Source organism: Heliangelus exortis, chromosome 18 (genome assembly GCF_036169615.1).
Source record: "Heliangelus exortis chromosome 18, bHelExo1.hap1, whole genome shotgun sequence".
NCBI classification, from domain to species: Eukaryota; Metazoa; Chordata; class Aves; order Apodiformes; family Trochilidae; genus Heliangelus; species Heliangelus exortis.
The window spans coordinates 11,312,360-11,330,365 of NC_092439.1; the positions used below are offsets into that span (position 1 = coordinate 11,312,360).

Genomic DNA, 18,006 nt, shown 5'->3' on the forward strand with positions numbered 1-18,006 from the left:
CTTATAATTACACAAGTTTTATATATAGCTTATAATATTTAATAGGTCAATGCTTACAGGACATATCCAAAGCTAAGTTCTAAAACAGTTTAAAGAAAGCTAATCCATGGCATTTGGTAAAAATACCCCTTTAAAAAGGGAAATTTCTCTTATGTACAAACCACCACAAAACTCTTGATATATTTTAATTTTTGGAAGTCTTATATGAACCTATGCAGAAGGTAGTTATTCCAAGCTGTGGAAGTTGAAAAAGGCCTAAATTAATTAAAATACTTTTCTTTAGGACACAAAAAATATAAAACATTCACCTAATAATGAGTAGACTGTACTTTGATAGTTTGAGGATTAAGAAGTATGAGAAGAACAAGGAAAAAAGTGAAAGTGGCACAGGACCAAAGAAAATAGAGATACCTCAAAAACCTTGGTAGCGAAAAATTTAAAAATTCTGTTGCATTCTTAAAAAAACAGGACTACACCAGGAAAAAGTGGGAAAAGAAAAAAGAACACATACTGGAATCTGCCCCTCAAGCAAAAAAAGTAGGACTGGCTCCTGTCAACATAGCTGAAAATGACAACTTTTTTTTTTCTTTCTGAAAGCTAATTTGTGTTCAGTAATTTCTTACTTTGTAACTGCTTGAGAAAAAGCTGACAGTTCTTGATTCTGCCCTTCAATTTCTTGCTGAAGCACATTTTCTTTCAGCGTGCCAGTGGTCCCATTGTCTTTCTGCAACTCAAAAGATAATACAGTATTTAAATAGCTACAAACATATTCCTATAGCCAGCAAAACCATATGCAGATGATAGATTTTCAGGAGTCTGAGGTTGACTACTAATTTTATGTCTATAAGGAGAAAAATTACTAAGTTCAAAAGTAAAGATTCACCAGGCCAGTGACTCCTTTGTAGGATGCAATTTATCTGACAGTATCATTACCAGAAAAGATTAAGTTGCAAGCATAACAGCTCCTAAACTCTCAGCAGTGACCTGTTCCCTTAGAATTCTGCTACATTTTGCTGAACCAGAAGGAAGACAGACAAATGTTTTTCCCTCCAGTCTGTGATTCAGCCTCCAGTACAGTCTCAGAAAGAACCACTTCATATCAGTAATGCACACAGCAGGAAAAGGTGAGTAGTACTCTGGAAGATGTGGCATTCAGAACAGTAAATTAGAACTAATCCTGTGGTATCAAATTACTGCTTTTTAATCCCTTATGCCATATGCTACCACAATTTGAAGTATCCAATCTAAAAAACAATTGCTAAAAAAGAACTGCAGTTTTAAATAACAAAATCTAATAAACTTAAAAAAAAAAAAAAAAAAAAAAAAAAAATCAAACAAAACTGCAGCATTTTGAAGTCCATACCTGTTTCTGATCCGATTCACAATACAGCCATACAAATTCTAGTGTGAGCAAACAGCAGAGAGCTGCTGGAAGAAGCAGGGAGACTGCAGTGGAACTCAGCTGTCTGCAGCCTAACAGCCACCACAGCCTGAAGGACTCAAGAACCTCCAGCCAGATATGGCCTAGAATAAGTGGATCTCAAAGAATTTGCCCATGTCCAGACTAGGGTCATTATATACAGAGGCTAAAGCTTCTGACCAATTACTAGGTTCAAAAAACCCAATTTATTCATACCTGAAATAGTGAATAACTGCTTAACTGGTATGCGGGTTATTTATTATTAGCTGAGCATTTCATTTCACTAGGGCATGTCAGGCAATATAGTCAAATTAGACTGTTTGAGAAAAGGGGTCAAATCTGTAACATGCAGAGCTAGGAGCTCTCAGGTCTTCTACTTCTGCAACTTTTTTTGTTCCAATTAACTTGCTTAAGCAGTATAGCCTAAACATAGAAGAGGTAATACAACCCATAACTGCCACTTGAACTGCATTTAAACCTAGTTATTTCAGCTAAAATATTGCTTTCATGAACCCTGATCAGTTCAAAAGGATATATTCAATATAACTGTGGATTAGTCATACCATGGGAAGCAACTGAGAGCAGGAAACTGTAAAGCCACAAAACCTGGAATGAGATTCAGGAGCACGTACATTACCTTGCATTTAAAAACATTCTTTCATTCTAACATCTCAGACAAGCTGTATCACATAAAACACCTCTGGGAAACTGCACAAAACCTGCTGACAAACCTTTCTAATTGTATCTAGTAGCTGCATTTGTTTAGTAATTACTCAATAAAAAAAAAATCATCCAAGGAAACAGGAAGTTAAAACTTACCAAGCAAACGGTAAACACCTTTGATATTCAACTAACTGCTGCTCAGCATTCAACACAACACTCAGTCACCTCAAATCAAGAAGCTGGCTGTACTAAAGTTATATTTTCTCCAGTTAAAAACTTCTTGAGGAACTATCACTACAAATAAGTACTCAAAGCACTTTGCAACTCTAATCAGTGTACAAAGGGATTACTTGAAGTTACACCACTGCTGCAACATTGCCACTTTATGCCACTATGTGACACTTCTGAATTATTTACAACAAAATTTGCAGGCTATATTTAAAGAAGTTTAGAGATCTACAGGGCACTTCTACACATGCATGCTTAGCCAGGGTAAACAATAAATATTAATGTAATAAACAAAGAATAAAAACTTCCATTGGTTACCCAGAGTTGACCCTAGGGTCACATTTGTCTAAGGAGAGAAACCTAATGGTAATTCAAGCATATATTGCTGTAAATTACCTCCTGGAGGAAAATTAAGACCATGAAATAATCTTTGCTTTTTAAACTAGATTTCAAAACTAACTTTTGGTGACTTTTGGAAAGTCAATTCCAAGAGGACCCAGGGAACAGGAAAGACAATTTAAATCCTGCATTCTTGAAAAAGCCCTGGAATTTATAAAACCAAATTTCAGTCACCAATATTACTTTCTACAGACAGCACCTCAGAAGCACTGATCCAACATAGTCTACCTATTCCAGTCAACAGTTACATTACAACTAACCAAACATCACTGGAAAACATGCAATTCCTCAACAAACACTAGGAAATACCTGAGCTCACATATCACAGCTTAACAGTGAGAGGAAAAAATTAAAACTCAGTTAAACCCAAGATGTTAACACACATAATGTTGAAAATGCAATCCTTAAGAACAAAGGATTTAGGGGGAGGGGCTAGGGTTTTTTTTGCTCCTTCTCCAGTGGCCTTCTTCAAACTTTTGCCACAGTACTGACAACTGGCACAGAAAAACAGGAAACGCTTCAAATGAGGGGCTAAAAAATTCACTTCAGTGTAGATTTAGACAGCTCTTCAAGCCAAGAAAATTCTTTACTGTGAGGGTGACAAAGCACTGGAACAGGCTGCCCAGAAAGGCTGAGGTGTCTCCTTCCCTGGAGACTTTCAAAACCCATCTGGATGCAATCATGTAGCGTGCTCTGCGCAACCCTGCTTTAGCAGGGGGGCTGGACTAGATGATCTCTAGAGGTCCCTTTTAACTATGATGATTTAAAAATACTGATTTACATACCTGTGATGTTTGGCCCTGTAACTTTGCAAGCTGACTTGTTCTCATGTTTAAGGACTGGCTCCTTGTGACTGTTGCTCCAGAAGATTTCCCATTAACTTTTCTTTCCAGATGACACGTTACTAAAAGCTTTTCTTCTAATAGCACAGCATCCCACGGATCTTCAACAGTCATACTTGAAGCTCTCTCTTCATCACTCTCTGCCTTATTTAAAGCCTCCACACTATCTACTTTTGGTTTACTTAGGGGATCCAAATCTAACCAATCAAATTTACTAACATCCCTGCAGCTTTCCGAGGCTGGTAGGTTAGAAACTGCAGACTTTATAGAAGTCATTTCTAAGTCCGTGCTTGATTTCCCATTTTTCAGAAATTCTGAGGTGCTTGCAATTTTGTCAAATACTTTTGCCATTTCTGGTGTAAGTACTGGAGGATATATAGGTAAGCTTCCTTGTGGATGGAAAGGTGTAGTAGCTGCCAAAGGGTATGAAATGTATTGCGACTGTCTTGGAAGACCAAGATAAATAGGTTCTCTAGAGTGAAAGGAAGAAACATTTGGATGGAATCCATTCTGAAATACACCAACAGTCTGTTTTGTGTAAGAAACTGAGGAGTAAATTGGAGGTAAAGTGCATGTCACAGGTGCTGGTATCCCAGGCATCCACTGTCTTCTCTGACCTGTAGGCCCAAGATAAAATTGTGAAGACACAGATGGGCTCATAATAGGACGTGCTGGTAACGTAGGTACTTTACTGGATTCAAAACTGTCATCCAGCAGCAGTTTCTCTAATTCAGCATGAGTAAGCTTCTCTATGTCAATGGTACTTAGTTTGTCTTCCACGCTCTTGGCATCAGACTCTGGAAACACCATGAGATCATGGTCCTGTTTGTTATGAATCTGTGCTTTTTGTCTGGGGCTGCTTAAAGAATGAAAAGTTTGTTTATTACCAGCTATACTTCTTTCTTTCTGCAACTTAGCTAGCGCCTCAGCTTCCATCTGCAATGCCTCCTCTTTGTCCACATCTTTTGACCTGGTGGCTGCCAAAGAAGGTGAGGAGCGCTGTTTAAATCCATTGCTGCTGGATATCTGGGCCATGCCGCAAGAACAGATGTCCATCTAAAGAAGCAACACTCCCCTTGTACTGGTTGTCCACCCTTGGCTTCAGAATAAATTTAGCAGACCTGAAAAGAAAAGTAAACATTAGAAATGCATAAAATAAATCACATGTGGAGAACTACAGCTGATAAGGCTGCTCATATCCCTTCAGAAACACAGAACAGATTATATTTATTTCAGAAACCCAGGACAGAAATTTGTATTTAAGTCCTGTCCTTGGGAAACTTCTAAAACCAAACCAGTATACAAATTTCTGTAAAATTTTATAAGTGGACTGCAGCTTTCAAATAAATTGAAGTTAAAATAAAATTTTGAAAACCTGATGAAATCACAACACTTTTAACAATACTTTATCCCACATACCAGTTTTAAGCAGTAAATTCACGTGATAAAACATCAGATGAAAAGCTTCCTAGACATAAGCATGAATAAAATAAAGACAGACCTTTGAAATGCTAAAGACACTGCATCAGTTAACATTTTCACCTAAGTTTAGCTTCACTTTGAACTTCTGACTTTGTAGCCATCTAAGTTCAAAGGCACAAGAGCAAGCAGAATTTAAACTTCGCCAACATTTACAGAGAGAAGTGCAAATTCAATTTAGATCATCTAACAGCAGGGGAACTGCTCTCAAACACTCAGAAGAATATGTTTCAATTCAAATCCCACAAACAGGAAGAACAGACACCTGAACCATTACTGTCCATACCATAGGCAGAAGTTTAAAACAACTGGAAGCCATCAGAAGACCTAGAAGTCATGCTTAAAAAGTCAGGATTGTTCTCATCTCAACTGCAGCACACTGTTTTAACTAACAGTAATAATCAGTTTTTAGCTGCCAATCTGTTCACCTTCAAAAGAACTGATCTCTCAAAGATTGGGTCTTTTTTTTTTTTAAACAAGAAATTAGAACTAGAAGCAACTGAAGGGATTATAACAAGTACTGAAACAGTCTCCTACACCCCTTGTTTCTCCCCTAAATCTGAAATTACTGGACACAGGAACATCTTTGCACAAAGTCATCATATTTACAGTGCCCTTGCAGTAACTAATACTGTCTGCTTTGTTTAAAAGCAGGTCTAAAAATGTCAGCCACCCAATATATCTAAAGCCTTGATGAAAGGTAATCTGTCTTTTGCAGTGAGACTTAGTTAGCTTTAAGCAATATTTTAAGTATTCAAACAGATGTGATCAGACAGTGACCTCCTTCTCTGCCTACAGTCTAGCACTTTCTTCCTTGGTAGAAATTTTAGATTCTGAATAGATTTATTAAAAAGTTAATTTGCTAAGTCAAGTACCTGCATATTGCTATGTAATTTTATTTAATCGAATACTGCTCATTATTATTTCAAAGGAGTAAAATGCTCTTTTTAAAAAAATAATGGAGCTTTATTAAGAACCAAGAAACAGCAAGATGCCTAACCATCTCCTTCAGATCAAAGCCTACATGGAATGGCAATTAACTTCAAACCAGATTTTCACTTACAAAAGCTTATATAAAGACCAGAACAGGTTTCTGCTGAGAAACTTCACAAGAACCTATATAGAATATTACATGTCTACCAGGACAAAGACTCCCAGGATATAAATTAGTTTCCTATATCTTAATGAGCAAGGAATGTCTCGATTAGAGATAAATCCTGTTACCTTAAGCAGAAGTAATCTCACCATCTGCTGGTGTACATGTTAACATTGTTTTTCTAAGATGAGATGCATAACAATTAAAAAATAAGCTTTTAACATTCTATTTATATTTTATTTTAGTGCCAAACACAGAACATATAATTTGGTAACTCAGTTTTAAGAAATACTTTATAGTTATTGTAATACAGGGCACATAAATTCCCTGGAGTCCAAGCACTAAATACAGAAGCAACGATAACAAGTCAGACCATTTCCTGCATTCCTTACAAAGCAATGCTTGACATACAGCCATGACAGCTTCCTCAAAACAAGTGTAATTTTCACAAAAACGCGTGGTTATTTTGCCATTAATTAAAAAAAAAAATAAAAAATTGAAGCATTTGCCTAACATTGAACTCTAGCTAACTTAAGAATTAACACATCTTCCTTGCAAATTAGAGACTGTAGGATTTTTATGGGATAACAGAAAAAACTGAGCAAAATAAGACAGCAGTAATATACTATGGAAAGTCCTAATCATCTGGAAATTAACTCATAGCAAGACATTTCCCACAGCAGGAAAACTCCTTAGCAAGAAAAAACAGTAACTTTGATGTTCACAAGCTCTCCTTGCCAGATGCACTGAGATTGCCACAAATCAAAAAATAACTGAAGAGGTATTTCAAGAAGTCATGTCATGAGTAAGCCCAAAATTTTTCAAAATAAGGTCAGGCTTTAGTTAGAAATTTTCCAATAATGTGGACATAAGTTGTCCTGAAAGGCCAGCATATATTTCAGGTACATAGTTATATCACACTTTCTTTCCACTAAAAACTTAATAGCTTCTCTAATGCAGTAATTTAAGAAAAACTGGCAAGTGCCCACTCACAGATGATATTAAAACAGTTAAATTGAAGACTGAATCAATTTTAGGTCACACCTACACAATCTTCAAAGACAATTTCACTAACTAAAATACAGGTGCAATTTTTAATTTGGCACAAACTCTGAACCAGCATTCATTTCTGTTTTGCTCACACCATTCAGCTTGTGAAGTCCTAAAAAACTGTTCCAAGACCAGCAGCTGCATCACAACTTTGATTCTGAAAAATCACCTTCATCTAAAAAGTACAATAACATCACAAAACCTCTCATCTTGAAGGGTAGATAAGAATATGGTGTTTCCTATACCAGAATAGGAAGAATGATTCATGATCTTTCAATACGCATAACAAATCCCTTGAAAACTTCATCCTCCTCTGCTGCAGTGCTTATAAAAAAAACTTACAAACTCCTCTAGGTAAATCAATTTTCACCTGTGACACTGTGCAGAAGACTGTCAATAAATACAGCATACTTTGTCAAATTTTGATTTTTCTGAACAACGCTGCAAGACAGACAAAGGGTAGAAGCATCCATCATCATGTCCCAGCCCAAATCTTAGTGCAGGCAGCTACAGCAACCTACAGATCATACCTTTTTCATGGCCATAAATAAAGTACTCTTCCCCTTTTTGAAGCAGTGATTTGTACCACTAGCTACTACAAAGTAGATGTGGCTATGTGTAGGTTTGGTACAGTATGTTTGCAAGCTTGTACAGCATATCTGTGCTGTTATACTCCTCTCAAATTTCAAGCACATTACAATTTCATATAAGAAAGGGGTCTGAAAGATCATTAAATTCCATATAAGCTTAAAAAAAAAAAAAAAAAGCAACCTGACATCACCAAGAACACTGGGTGTCACAGCTAGAAAAAAACAGTATCATGAGCTCATATAACTGGACACTATGGATTTATTACCAGGGCAACTTTTATAAATGCTTGAATCATGGCAAGAAGTCCTTAAAGCCAATCAGTTGTAGGCACAAATCAACAGGAAACCTGAAATCAGTTTCACGAACTCTTGCACTTCTGTATTTCTCCCTATTTTATTCACAGCTCTCTAACCAACATACTTGCAATTCTGTTCCTTGCCCACTATTTTCTGGATGCAAATACCAGAAAAATAAATAACGAAACTGATGGCATCCCAAGCTATTACTTTCTGATGTAGTTGGCCAAGATTTTTTTTCCATGCCTTACAGCCAAGTCTATTACCAGCATTGTTTGACAAAGGCTAAGAATTTTAGTTCTGTTGCAATGTTTCTCCTTACAGAATAATGCTTTCACATCCACTCCTTCTGTTGCAGAAGTTTCATTTTAAAAAAATTTTACTGGTTCTTTTGCTTTTCAGACACCCCTGAAGCTGTACTTTCCCCATGCCACCTTCAGGATTCACACAATTTTCCACCAATTCGTCTTTTCAAAGGGTACTTGAAGATACACATGCAATACAAAGTATAAAAATACACAGAATCAACATTAGCTTTGTTTTAGAGCTTGGGTGAGGGTTCTGTTTGTTTTTTTAAGTAATGCCATTGTCTCCAATTTCAATCTCCAACTGATTATCCATGACTTGCAAAATTATCTTTCACTGGAGTAGCACTTTCATGGAACAATTAATACTGGAAAGAACCTTAGGAGGTCTCTAGTTCCATTACCTGTTCAAAGCAGGGCCAGCTATGAGAAGGTGACAAATGCTTTGTCCAGGATGAAATATCAAAAGTTTTAGCAATTCATGCTGTGCAGGCCTAATCACAGCAGAGCATGGCAAATTAGCTAGAGCTCTATCTATCTATACTGGTACTTCCACCAATCCCAGAACCAGGGGTACTATGCAGAAGGTAGACAAGATTTCTAATGTCATATCCAATTCAATCAAAAATACAGAAAGTGTCTAGAGGGTGGGGAGGACAGAGAAAGAACAAAGAAACATTTTTGCTATCTGCCTTAATTATCCAAATAGAGATCCTCAAACACCTTCCATGTAGTTTTATAACATCCTACAGCAGACAGAGCATCATGGTAAAAATCCTTATTTTTTTGAGTTATATGTCTGAAATAAGCCCTGAAAACATCCTCCTTATGTCATAAAGCAGCCAAATGCAGGAAGTTAATGATGCAACCTACAGTGGCTATTAACAAAGAGATGAAAACAACCTTCCCCCACAAAGATCCTCTTCTATTCCCTGTGCAGCAGTGCACAGTATACACCTTCAACAAAACATAATAAAAAACATTAGTAGCATAGGGAGGTAAAAACATCTCATCAAAGCTCTATCCCACACTTAACTCTGTATCACTGTATTAGTATCAACCTACCCGACTAACCAAATGCAATTCAGCTGCAGCAGCCAAATTATTTCTACCACTTGCTTCAGCAGATAAGTTTCCCCTTAGGCAGGAAACTTGCACAGTTTCAGTTATAACCAGCAGAAGCTTCTTAGTCACAAACCTAGTATTTACAAAAGCATTAAGCAGAATTGTTGGTTATTAACTGACAGAAAAAATGCACTGCTCTCGTGTACCTTTTTGCTTTACACATTAAAAAATAATAAAAGTACTGAAGTATTGATTCAGTGATTACTCTTTTAAAAAACAAACACTATAGTGGTTAAAAATGGAACAGGACTGCTACACTCAGACCAAGGCTCATCTCATTCTTAACTTGTGTCTGAGAGTGGTTTCAGAAGTGCAGCTAGAAAAAAGCTAAACCAAGTCAAGGATGTAATGACACTTCCTCAAAATACTGTTGTAGTCCCCACTGCTTTGCCACTGAAGGACTTCCTGAATCCTGGGGCCACTTCTCTAATACTAAGACCCCAAGTGGATTTTTCCCTCCAGAAACCTACTGGTCCAGCTGCATGGTGAACTTGTATAAACTTTCAGCATTTACCTTACAACTCAAAACTGTCACCACTTTCTTCATTTTTCCTGTGACAGCAATGTAAACAAAAGATTATCAATTGCTTATGACCTGTTCTTGATGTGTCTTCTAATCTACCAACATGAACTACAATGCAGAAACCTACAAACCTGTGGACCAAATTATTTCATGTAGGTCATCATCCAGTAACCAAATTCTAGATCTGAACTACTGACACACTCTTAACACAATTACCATGAGGTTCTCATACACAACATACCACAAGTTTTCCAATTATGGTTGGATTTTTTTAAGTGTTGTCTTGCCATGTAGCTTTAATGCTACATACCCAGAAACTACAATTTACACAAAATAGGTAGATACCCACTGTCTCTCAAGTTTCTTCAATGAAAGCACTCTAAAGTCACCACCACTTAGAACAAACTAAACTTATTCTAAGTAATTAATTTCAGGTTGCATTTCTAGATCAAAGTAATATTTTTCACAACTTCTTTGTTTTTTTTTAATGCGAGCTTTGAGAAAAACATTTTATTCTAAATCTTTAATAGATTAAGTGAGGTTTATCATTACTGGCATGCTTTGAAACATTTCCTCCTTCACTTAACTTACTTGTCCAGTCTGGAAACAACTTCTGCATTCTTCTGCAAAAACTGACATCACAGCAACCCTGTTGTGTACAAAGGAGCTGGACGAGTGCTGTATTAGATGACTGATGCTATTGGCCACTGCTGATAAAAACTGAACTCTGGTTCTAGTAAGTAACTACACACCCTTCTACTTAAAATAGAGGAGAATGTTTACAGTCACACTTCCACAAAACAAACAATTTAACTTTGTGCTATACTCTCTCATTTTTAAGTTGGTTGTGTTGCTCTAAAAACAAATAAATAAAGCACAAGAATTTCCACAGTAACTACAGACATTAAAAGGCCATACTTCTGAAATAAAAAATAGAAAATCAGTATCTCAATGCCATTAAGGCACCCTTCATTTTGTGCTAGACATGCAAGCATTATGCTTATACTGCCCTACCTATCAATGTTAATTTATTTAATTTTTTAAAGTTTCATAAGATAGCTTACAGTTGTTCAAGGCAAACAATATAAAATCTTGCTTTAATCAAATTCAAATCTAGAATTCGATCCCACATCAGAGACTAAAACAAAAAAACACCACTTCAGCATTTTTATTTGTTAATGTTTTAAGTCAAGCTTCTTCAGATCGATAGCAAATATAATAGCAGCATTGGATAAGAAATATCAGCAGATTCAAGTTAGTTTAGTTTGAGAAGTAAAAAACAGAGAAAAACAAACAAGAAATTTTTTCCACTTCATATTTTGAAATGGATTATTTCCCGATTTTCTTTGATGCTACACAGAGACCTACTCAAAAAAAGAAAAATGTCAGCAACTTGTCTTTATATGCACTGACAATCTGTACTGATGAACCAACAGGCCTGAGTTCTTAATGATTACAATAACACTCCAAAAGGACAGAGGAACCTCAAGTTTCTAAATCAGGATTACTATTATGTTGTAATTAGGTAGAACAAATCTATTCTATTCATTCAATCAGTATTTTAAATCTTTCTCAAAACCTCCTGTGTAATTTTACAAGAATCAAGATGTGACTTTCTATGTAAAGAACTCTTCAAATACAGCACAATATTTTAGATTACAAGATTCTATATAGTTTACGACTTCTTGGATTTTTTTCCTGCCCAAGAAAAGGTCATGTAACTCCAAGTATGCTACTTTACCTCTCCCTGTGCTTTCTCCCACTGCCTTTATCTTTTATGCAGATGCAACTATTCATTCTTACTTGGTTTACTTCAAGTTCCTTTCATTTAAAAAAATTTAAAAAAAACCCAAAATTTGGTGAGCATTTTAGTTACTTTCCATCTCCACAAATGGTGTAAAGGAGCCCAATTTAGGCAACCTCTCTTCCTCCCACACGCCTAAGGAATTCTTTTCCAGGACCATTCCTGTGTTGCAGGAATTAAGGACAGAACTGCCTTCTAAGCTAACACCACCAATAAACAAAGTATTTTCACCTGTGAGATTTCATTCCTCCTGCCCCATCTCCGCTTCCCCTGCGGATTCTTCACAAACCATCCATCACTACAGCTCTTCAACAGCTCATATTCTGAGTAGGTATTGCACAACATCATTTACCAACATCACACGTTTTCTTGAATTTTCAGTTCCCTTTGGAACGAAATTTGCATTAAGTGTGGTAAGGCTGTTATTTAAAATCTCTACAACTCTCCCCTACCCTAAATCAGCTTAACTGCACTGTGCTCTTGGATCACCTTTGCACTAATGGAACACAGCAGCAAGGAAGCACAGAATCTTTTCTTCCAAGCTCTTCTTCTTTTGAGTGCACCTTCCTACCATATTCTCTTTTTCCAACAACACCAGAGCTGTTACTGGGAGGTTACTCGTGCAAACAAAGACACAGGTATACCTCTTTTTTATCGTGTTAATGCCGAACCACAAACTTGATCAGGTTGTGAGCAGTAAGCCAGTTACACACCTCCATGTACTACTACCACTGCTCTCTGAAAAGCTCCGGGAGGAAACAGCAGAGCTGCTCAGGAGTCAGCTCTGTAAACAGCCCACTCGTCCGAAGCACAGAACGCACCAACCCGAGGCGAGGTAACCCCCTCGGGAAGACAACAAGCAGACCAAGTAAAAGGGAATGTAAACTCCTCGGGCCCCCGCAGCGACAGCCGAGGTGCCCCCGGCTCCCTGCAGCCTTCCCCAAGGCCTGTGCCCGCCGCCCCCGAGACTTCATCCCCCGGTACCAAGAGCGCCTCTGAACCCCGGGTTGTTGTGAAGCGCAAGCAGCTCCTCCAGACGCTTGGGAACCGCGTCGGAAGGAGCCCCGCTCCCTACACCGCACTCAGCCCGTCAGGGATTCTCAGCAGGCAGCGTCGTGGCCGCCGCCTCCCGGCTGGCAGGAGCCCGGGCAGAGGCCGAGCGGCGGGGACCACCGGTGCGGGCAGAGCTGACCCCGGCCCTGCCGCCCACCCGCAACCGCGGCCCGGGCCCCGCCGCTCGCAGGTGCCCTCCCGGCAGCGCGGGGAACACCAACCGCTCCCGCGCCCCGAGCCGACAGCGGAGAGAGCCCGGAGGCCGAGGGGGGGCGGCGACCCCTGAGGGAGAAGAGGACGAAGTGGGGGAAGGGGGAGAACAAGAAGACACCGGCAGGGAGGGACGAGACCGGGGAGAGGAAACAGAGCCCCAGCCTCCTCCCGGCATCCCGTGTCGGGCTCCCCGCTCCTACCTCGCAGCGCCGCCGTCCCGCGGCAACGGCCATTTCCCCACCGCCTCCCCTCCCGCCGCCGGGAGCGCGCGCCCTCCCGCAGCTTCCCCTCCGCCGCTCCGCTCCGCCGTGCGCTCACTTCCGGCCCCGGCCCGCAGCGCTGGCTCGGGGTGGAGGGGGAGGGAAGCGGGGCGGAGCGCGGCCCTGAGGAGATGGGCGGGGAGGGGCGGGCACCCGACAGCCTCACTCGGCCTCTGCCCCGGTGCCCGTCAGGCCTCCGCTTCACCTTTTCCCCCCGCCTCCGCCCGGGCGGCCCGGCGCGGCCCGGCACGCTGCGGGGCCCGGCCAGAAGCAGGGGACAACCCCAGGCGGGGGCAGCTGTTAGAGACCGGCGGGGCTCCTCCGGCACGGCAGCCGAGGTTGGGTGGCTCTGAGGTGACTCTCCGTCATTTCCTCCCCTTATCGCTCGATCTTCCCAAGAATGCTCGGCATGACTGGAAACTTGCACAACGCACCCAAAATGTCCGGCTGCGAGGCCAGGGCTGAGCGGCGGACACAAAGCTCTGACCCTGACCCAGAGGGAACGGAACGGTTCGGTCCTGCCCGGCCCGGCCCGTGCCTGCCGGGAACAGCAAATAGGCGGGAGGCTGAGAAGAGACCCTGGGGAAACCGGGGTGAAACCGGGGTGCTCCGCAGCTGGGAAAAGAAAAACTTTCGCCACTTGCCAGCGGTCGACTCCAGTGGTTTGGAACAACATGTTCCACCAAACGGAATTCTGCTTAATTTAACTTCAGAAACTACTTGGCCGGCGCTGGCAGATCCCTGATGTCAACTCTCGCCTTCCTGACATACCAACACGTTTCAAAACGCCAATATTTTGGTTTGACCTTCACAATAGCTTCAAAAGAATATAATGCTTTGATTATGCTCAGAAGTATTGCATGTGGGATTTTATACAAAGTTTAGACAATAGGCCTTTCATAAGATCAAATTAAAAGTTGTAATGGGAACTTAAAAACAACAATATGATTTTTTATGTAGATGCAAAAGAAACCACAGTAATTTTAGTTTCCGTCTATTCAGGGAATACTACTGAAAATAATCAATTCAGTTTATGCCTATTGGTATATTTACCAGCCCTTTTAGCACACTGAAATTCCAAACAAAAAATACAAAATGCTTAATGAAGGATAGAAAACACATGAAAAAGTGTCATTTTAGAGGTTCCACTACAAATGAACTAATAAAATTATCATAAATACATTGTTGATAGTGGCATTTTCTGTGAGAATACATATAACCTCCACCATTTTAGGATCTTAGCATTTTCTATCACAAAAACCTAAACCCAGCACTATTAAGGTCAATGAAAGCCCTTGCAGGCGACTTCCATGAGACAAAATGGAGACTTGGAAGACTGACACAAAATGCATTCCTGTAGAAGTATCCTGGGCATGACTCTTTAATTACATAGATTAAGAAAATTGCCAGAGTTCTTACTAACCTTGTAATCCAAGCTATGAAGAATTTTTCAGGTTGTCACTTATTAACAGGAGAAATTGATGCTTTCTAACACCATACCAGTACTTAGGGCCAATAAGCCAATTATGTCCAATTTTGAACAGGAAACGGGGTATCAGTAGGAGACCTACTTTGCTCCCAAGGTCCAGGTTTCTTTCCAGACTGTCCCAACTGTATCTTCTCTCTGGACTGCATTTTAGATTATTTTTGTCCTGTCAGTTATGGCTCTTGGCCACCTCTTCTGCCAGGCTCCTGTAGTGATCCTGGCCAGGAGAGCACTGTACATGGAGCAGTCAGTGACCCAAGTCATGATCACACAGACACCTGTGCAGCCTTCAGACCCATCCTGTGCTCTGTATCCCTTGCCAGCAGGAAACAAACACTTTGTGGCTCAGTCACAGGGATCTGCAGGCAGCTCCCACTTGGTACCAGTGATTACACCACCTGCACATCCTTGGCTTTATCCAGAAGTGCAGCACAAGGTTCCCATGTGAACATCCTTTCTGTTTGGCAGTAGAAATGATGTAGGATATTGACATCAAGACAATCAGTTGTTTCCGTGTAAGAAAATCTGATAATGACTGAGATGGGAAACCCTTTCCTAGGGCTGGGGTTTGCAGGAGTGACTTTCTTACCAGGATCCTAATGGACCAGCACCTCCTGGTACCAAACAGTTGCCACTGTGCCTGTGCTTCTTTCCCTCTCATGCATGGATCCCATTAGACTGCTCTGGACTACACCTCCAAGTTACTGGCCATAGGGTTTAGTCCTGGGACAACCATTTCTCTGTTTCACCCATCACTAACCAAAGGAGCATTAATCTGCTTAGCCTAAATAAAAGGTGGTTACTATATTCAACAATTTCAATAGGATCATGACTGTTTGATCGATGAACCCCCCCCATCATGTTACATAACACAGCAGAAATATGAATCCTAAAAGCAGAGCTAGGAAAGATGATTTGATTGATTATACAGATTAGTGCAGAATTTTAGAATTTTAGACTGTCTTTCAGTCCCATGATAACTGAAAGAATCTCCAATGACTTTCATAAGAAATTATTTCCTTCTTGCCAGGAAATTTTCCTGATATTTTGCATGTATTTTAAGAACTTAAGCCCATCCTCCTTCTCCTCCCTTCCCCCCCCCAGTATCTCATTTTTGCAAAATATTTTAGGTTAGGAAAGATTCCATAAGCCCTAAATTCCACTTCATGTTAAATAGCTACTGGTTTGCTTTAATCACACTAAATTACAAACTGAATGTGTTCTTCCTTCCTTGACTTTCACCTATTAACACCAAAGAGCAACCCCAACAACATCTTTTGCTGCTGGTTTTGTAGTTTCTCACCCACATCCACATTAAATATATACCATCTTTCAGGTGCACTCTAGAAGCAGAACCAGCCAGTTTTAGAAATGGCATTTGCCTATCAGATGCTACATAGCATTCTCTATAGCTTGGCAGCCAAACCAGTCCTGCTGCAGGAGAGAAAACTGCGTGGCAGTGGAAGCCCAACTTCTAGGTAGAATGACACTGAAATGATAGATGAGTCAAGGAAGGGAACAATGACATAGCCTGCAGACTGGCTTATGAATGGATAATCACAAGTGACATATTCCCACATAAGAACATGACATCAGTGTTAAAATATTTCTTGCACAGGAAGTTATTAATGTGTCTGTGTAAACACAATGCACAAGGTGTGTGTCTCAGCAGTCTCACTACTTTGTTACTATATTTGTTGTCTCTGAGACACTGACCCAAAGCTCAGTTCCCCTGGGAGTTTTCAGGGGACAGTAAAGCTGTATCTGTACCCTGATCAAAGGGACAGCTACATGTAACAAAGCCTAACAAATATGTTTTGGTGAAGATAACATATGGGAAGTGTTAAAAAAAATAAAATAAAATTAAACCAGCATTTCTGTATGCCCTCCAAATGTAATAGATGAGCACCTTAATTTAACTACCGGAACAATGCCTGAATTTCACTACTGGAATTGCTCCCTGCCTTGAACTAACTGGAAGGAATCAACTTGATTTCTATTGTTAGAGTATCCTTTTTGTAAATGAGAATTTGTTACCAGAAGCACAGGGATTATTAAAGGACAAATGTGTTTCCTCTGACAATAGGATGATGGAGCACATAGTGCCAGCTACAAAACCCCCTTTTCAGATACCATGACGTGGTACCAGAACATGGTACCTATTTTGTGAAGCATGTCTATTCCACGGAAATTCCCAAACCTTTGTTCATTGGGGTAGGGACAGCAACACAATGTTCCTGTCCCACTGATACACCCTTCTTGGCACAGACCACATGTGGGTGTCTCGCTGCCTTAGGGAATGGTCTGGGGAAACAGCACTGCAGGAGCTCACACCTTGGTAGGGTGGGACAAGCTGCATTTTGCCCTGGTGCAAGCACTCACCCCAGAGCAGCCAACCTCAGCACCACGGTCCCAGTGCAATTCCAAGAAACCCCACATGGTTGTCATAACAGGTGAGCTACACTCAGCACCACAGCTGGTCTCGTGTGTGTGGCCTTCCAAAGCATCATGGCCTGTGACATTTATGCAGTATTTCAGAAACTCGTATTTGAAAGAAAAGGACAATTTGAATCATAAAGTACACACTATACAGGAAAGGAAAATTATGCATCTGCATTTATGAATCCAGTATTAGGTTTCTGCTCAGGATAGCTATTTGTTACAGACAGCTATATATAGATTGGCTATAGACAGAGTTGGTGATGTCTGACTTAAAGAGCAAACAGTTAAAACTCCCCCAGGTTACACTTTCTTAAAGAAAACATGCTAAATATACAGATAAACTATTAGCTTAAAGAGAGTAACTACTACAAAAATCCACCAGTCCTCAGCTAATCAAGACAGGTAGTTCTAATGTCTAATGTCTCCACTATGTATCTAAAGGCAACAAGTTTTAAGTCCCATTTCTGGAACATCTTGTAACTTGCATCAAAAATATTTGGTTCTCTATAAACTTCATTTTTTTTTCTGTGAAAACCAGCAGAGGGAGACAGGTTCTTTTTTAGTCATAAAGCAAAAGATTATATTACTTCCTTAAAAATACACCTTCTGAAAATTCAGAATAATTTCCTAGACAAGTCTCACAATGCCTTTTCTTAAACTCTGTTTTTACTACTCACTTATCTTGTACTGTTACTCAACCCTAAATGACCACTGAATAAACATCTGGAAAT

General features: G+C 40.0%; 1 protein-coding gene across 2 annotated transcripts in view; it reads right to left on the bottom strand.

Annotated features, from left to right (window-relative positions):
- The window catches only part of PIK3C2A (phosphatidylinositol-4-phosphate 3-kinase catalytic subunit type 2 alpha), a 42,205-nt gene extending 28,791 nt beyond the window's left edge, over positions 1 to 13,414 (bottom strand). Inside the window, exons 1-3 of one of the 2 annotated variants that reach the window (XM_071761707.1) lie at positions 13,288 to 13,414; positions 3,496 to 4,673; positions 624 to 724 (exon numbers count right to left, since the gene is read on the bottom strand). In XM_071761707.1, the coding sequence (XP_071617808.1) occupies positions 624 to 724; positions 3,496 to 4,608 (1,214 nt within the window). In that variant the 5' untranslated portion in view covers positions 4,609 to 4,673; positions 13,288 to 13,414. Of the gene's footprint in view, positions 1 to 623; positions 731 to 3,495; positions 4,674 to 13,287 lie in introns of both variants that reach the window. The other variant, XM_071761706.1, reaches the window with a different exon arrangement.
- Positions 13,415 to 18,006: the final 4,592 nt, after the last annotated feature.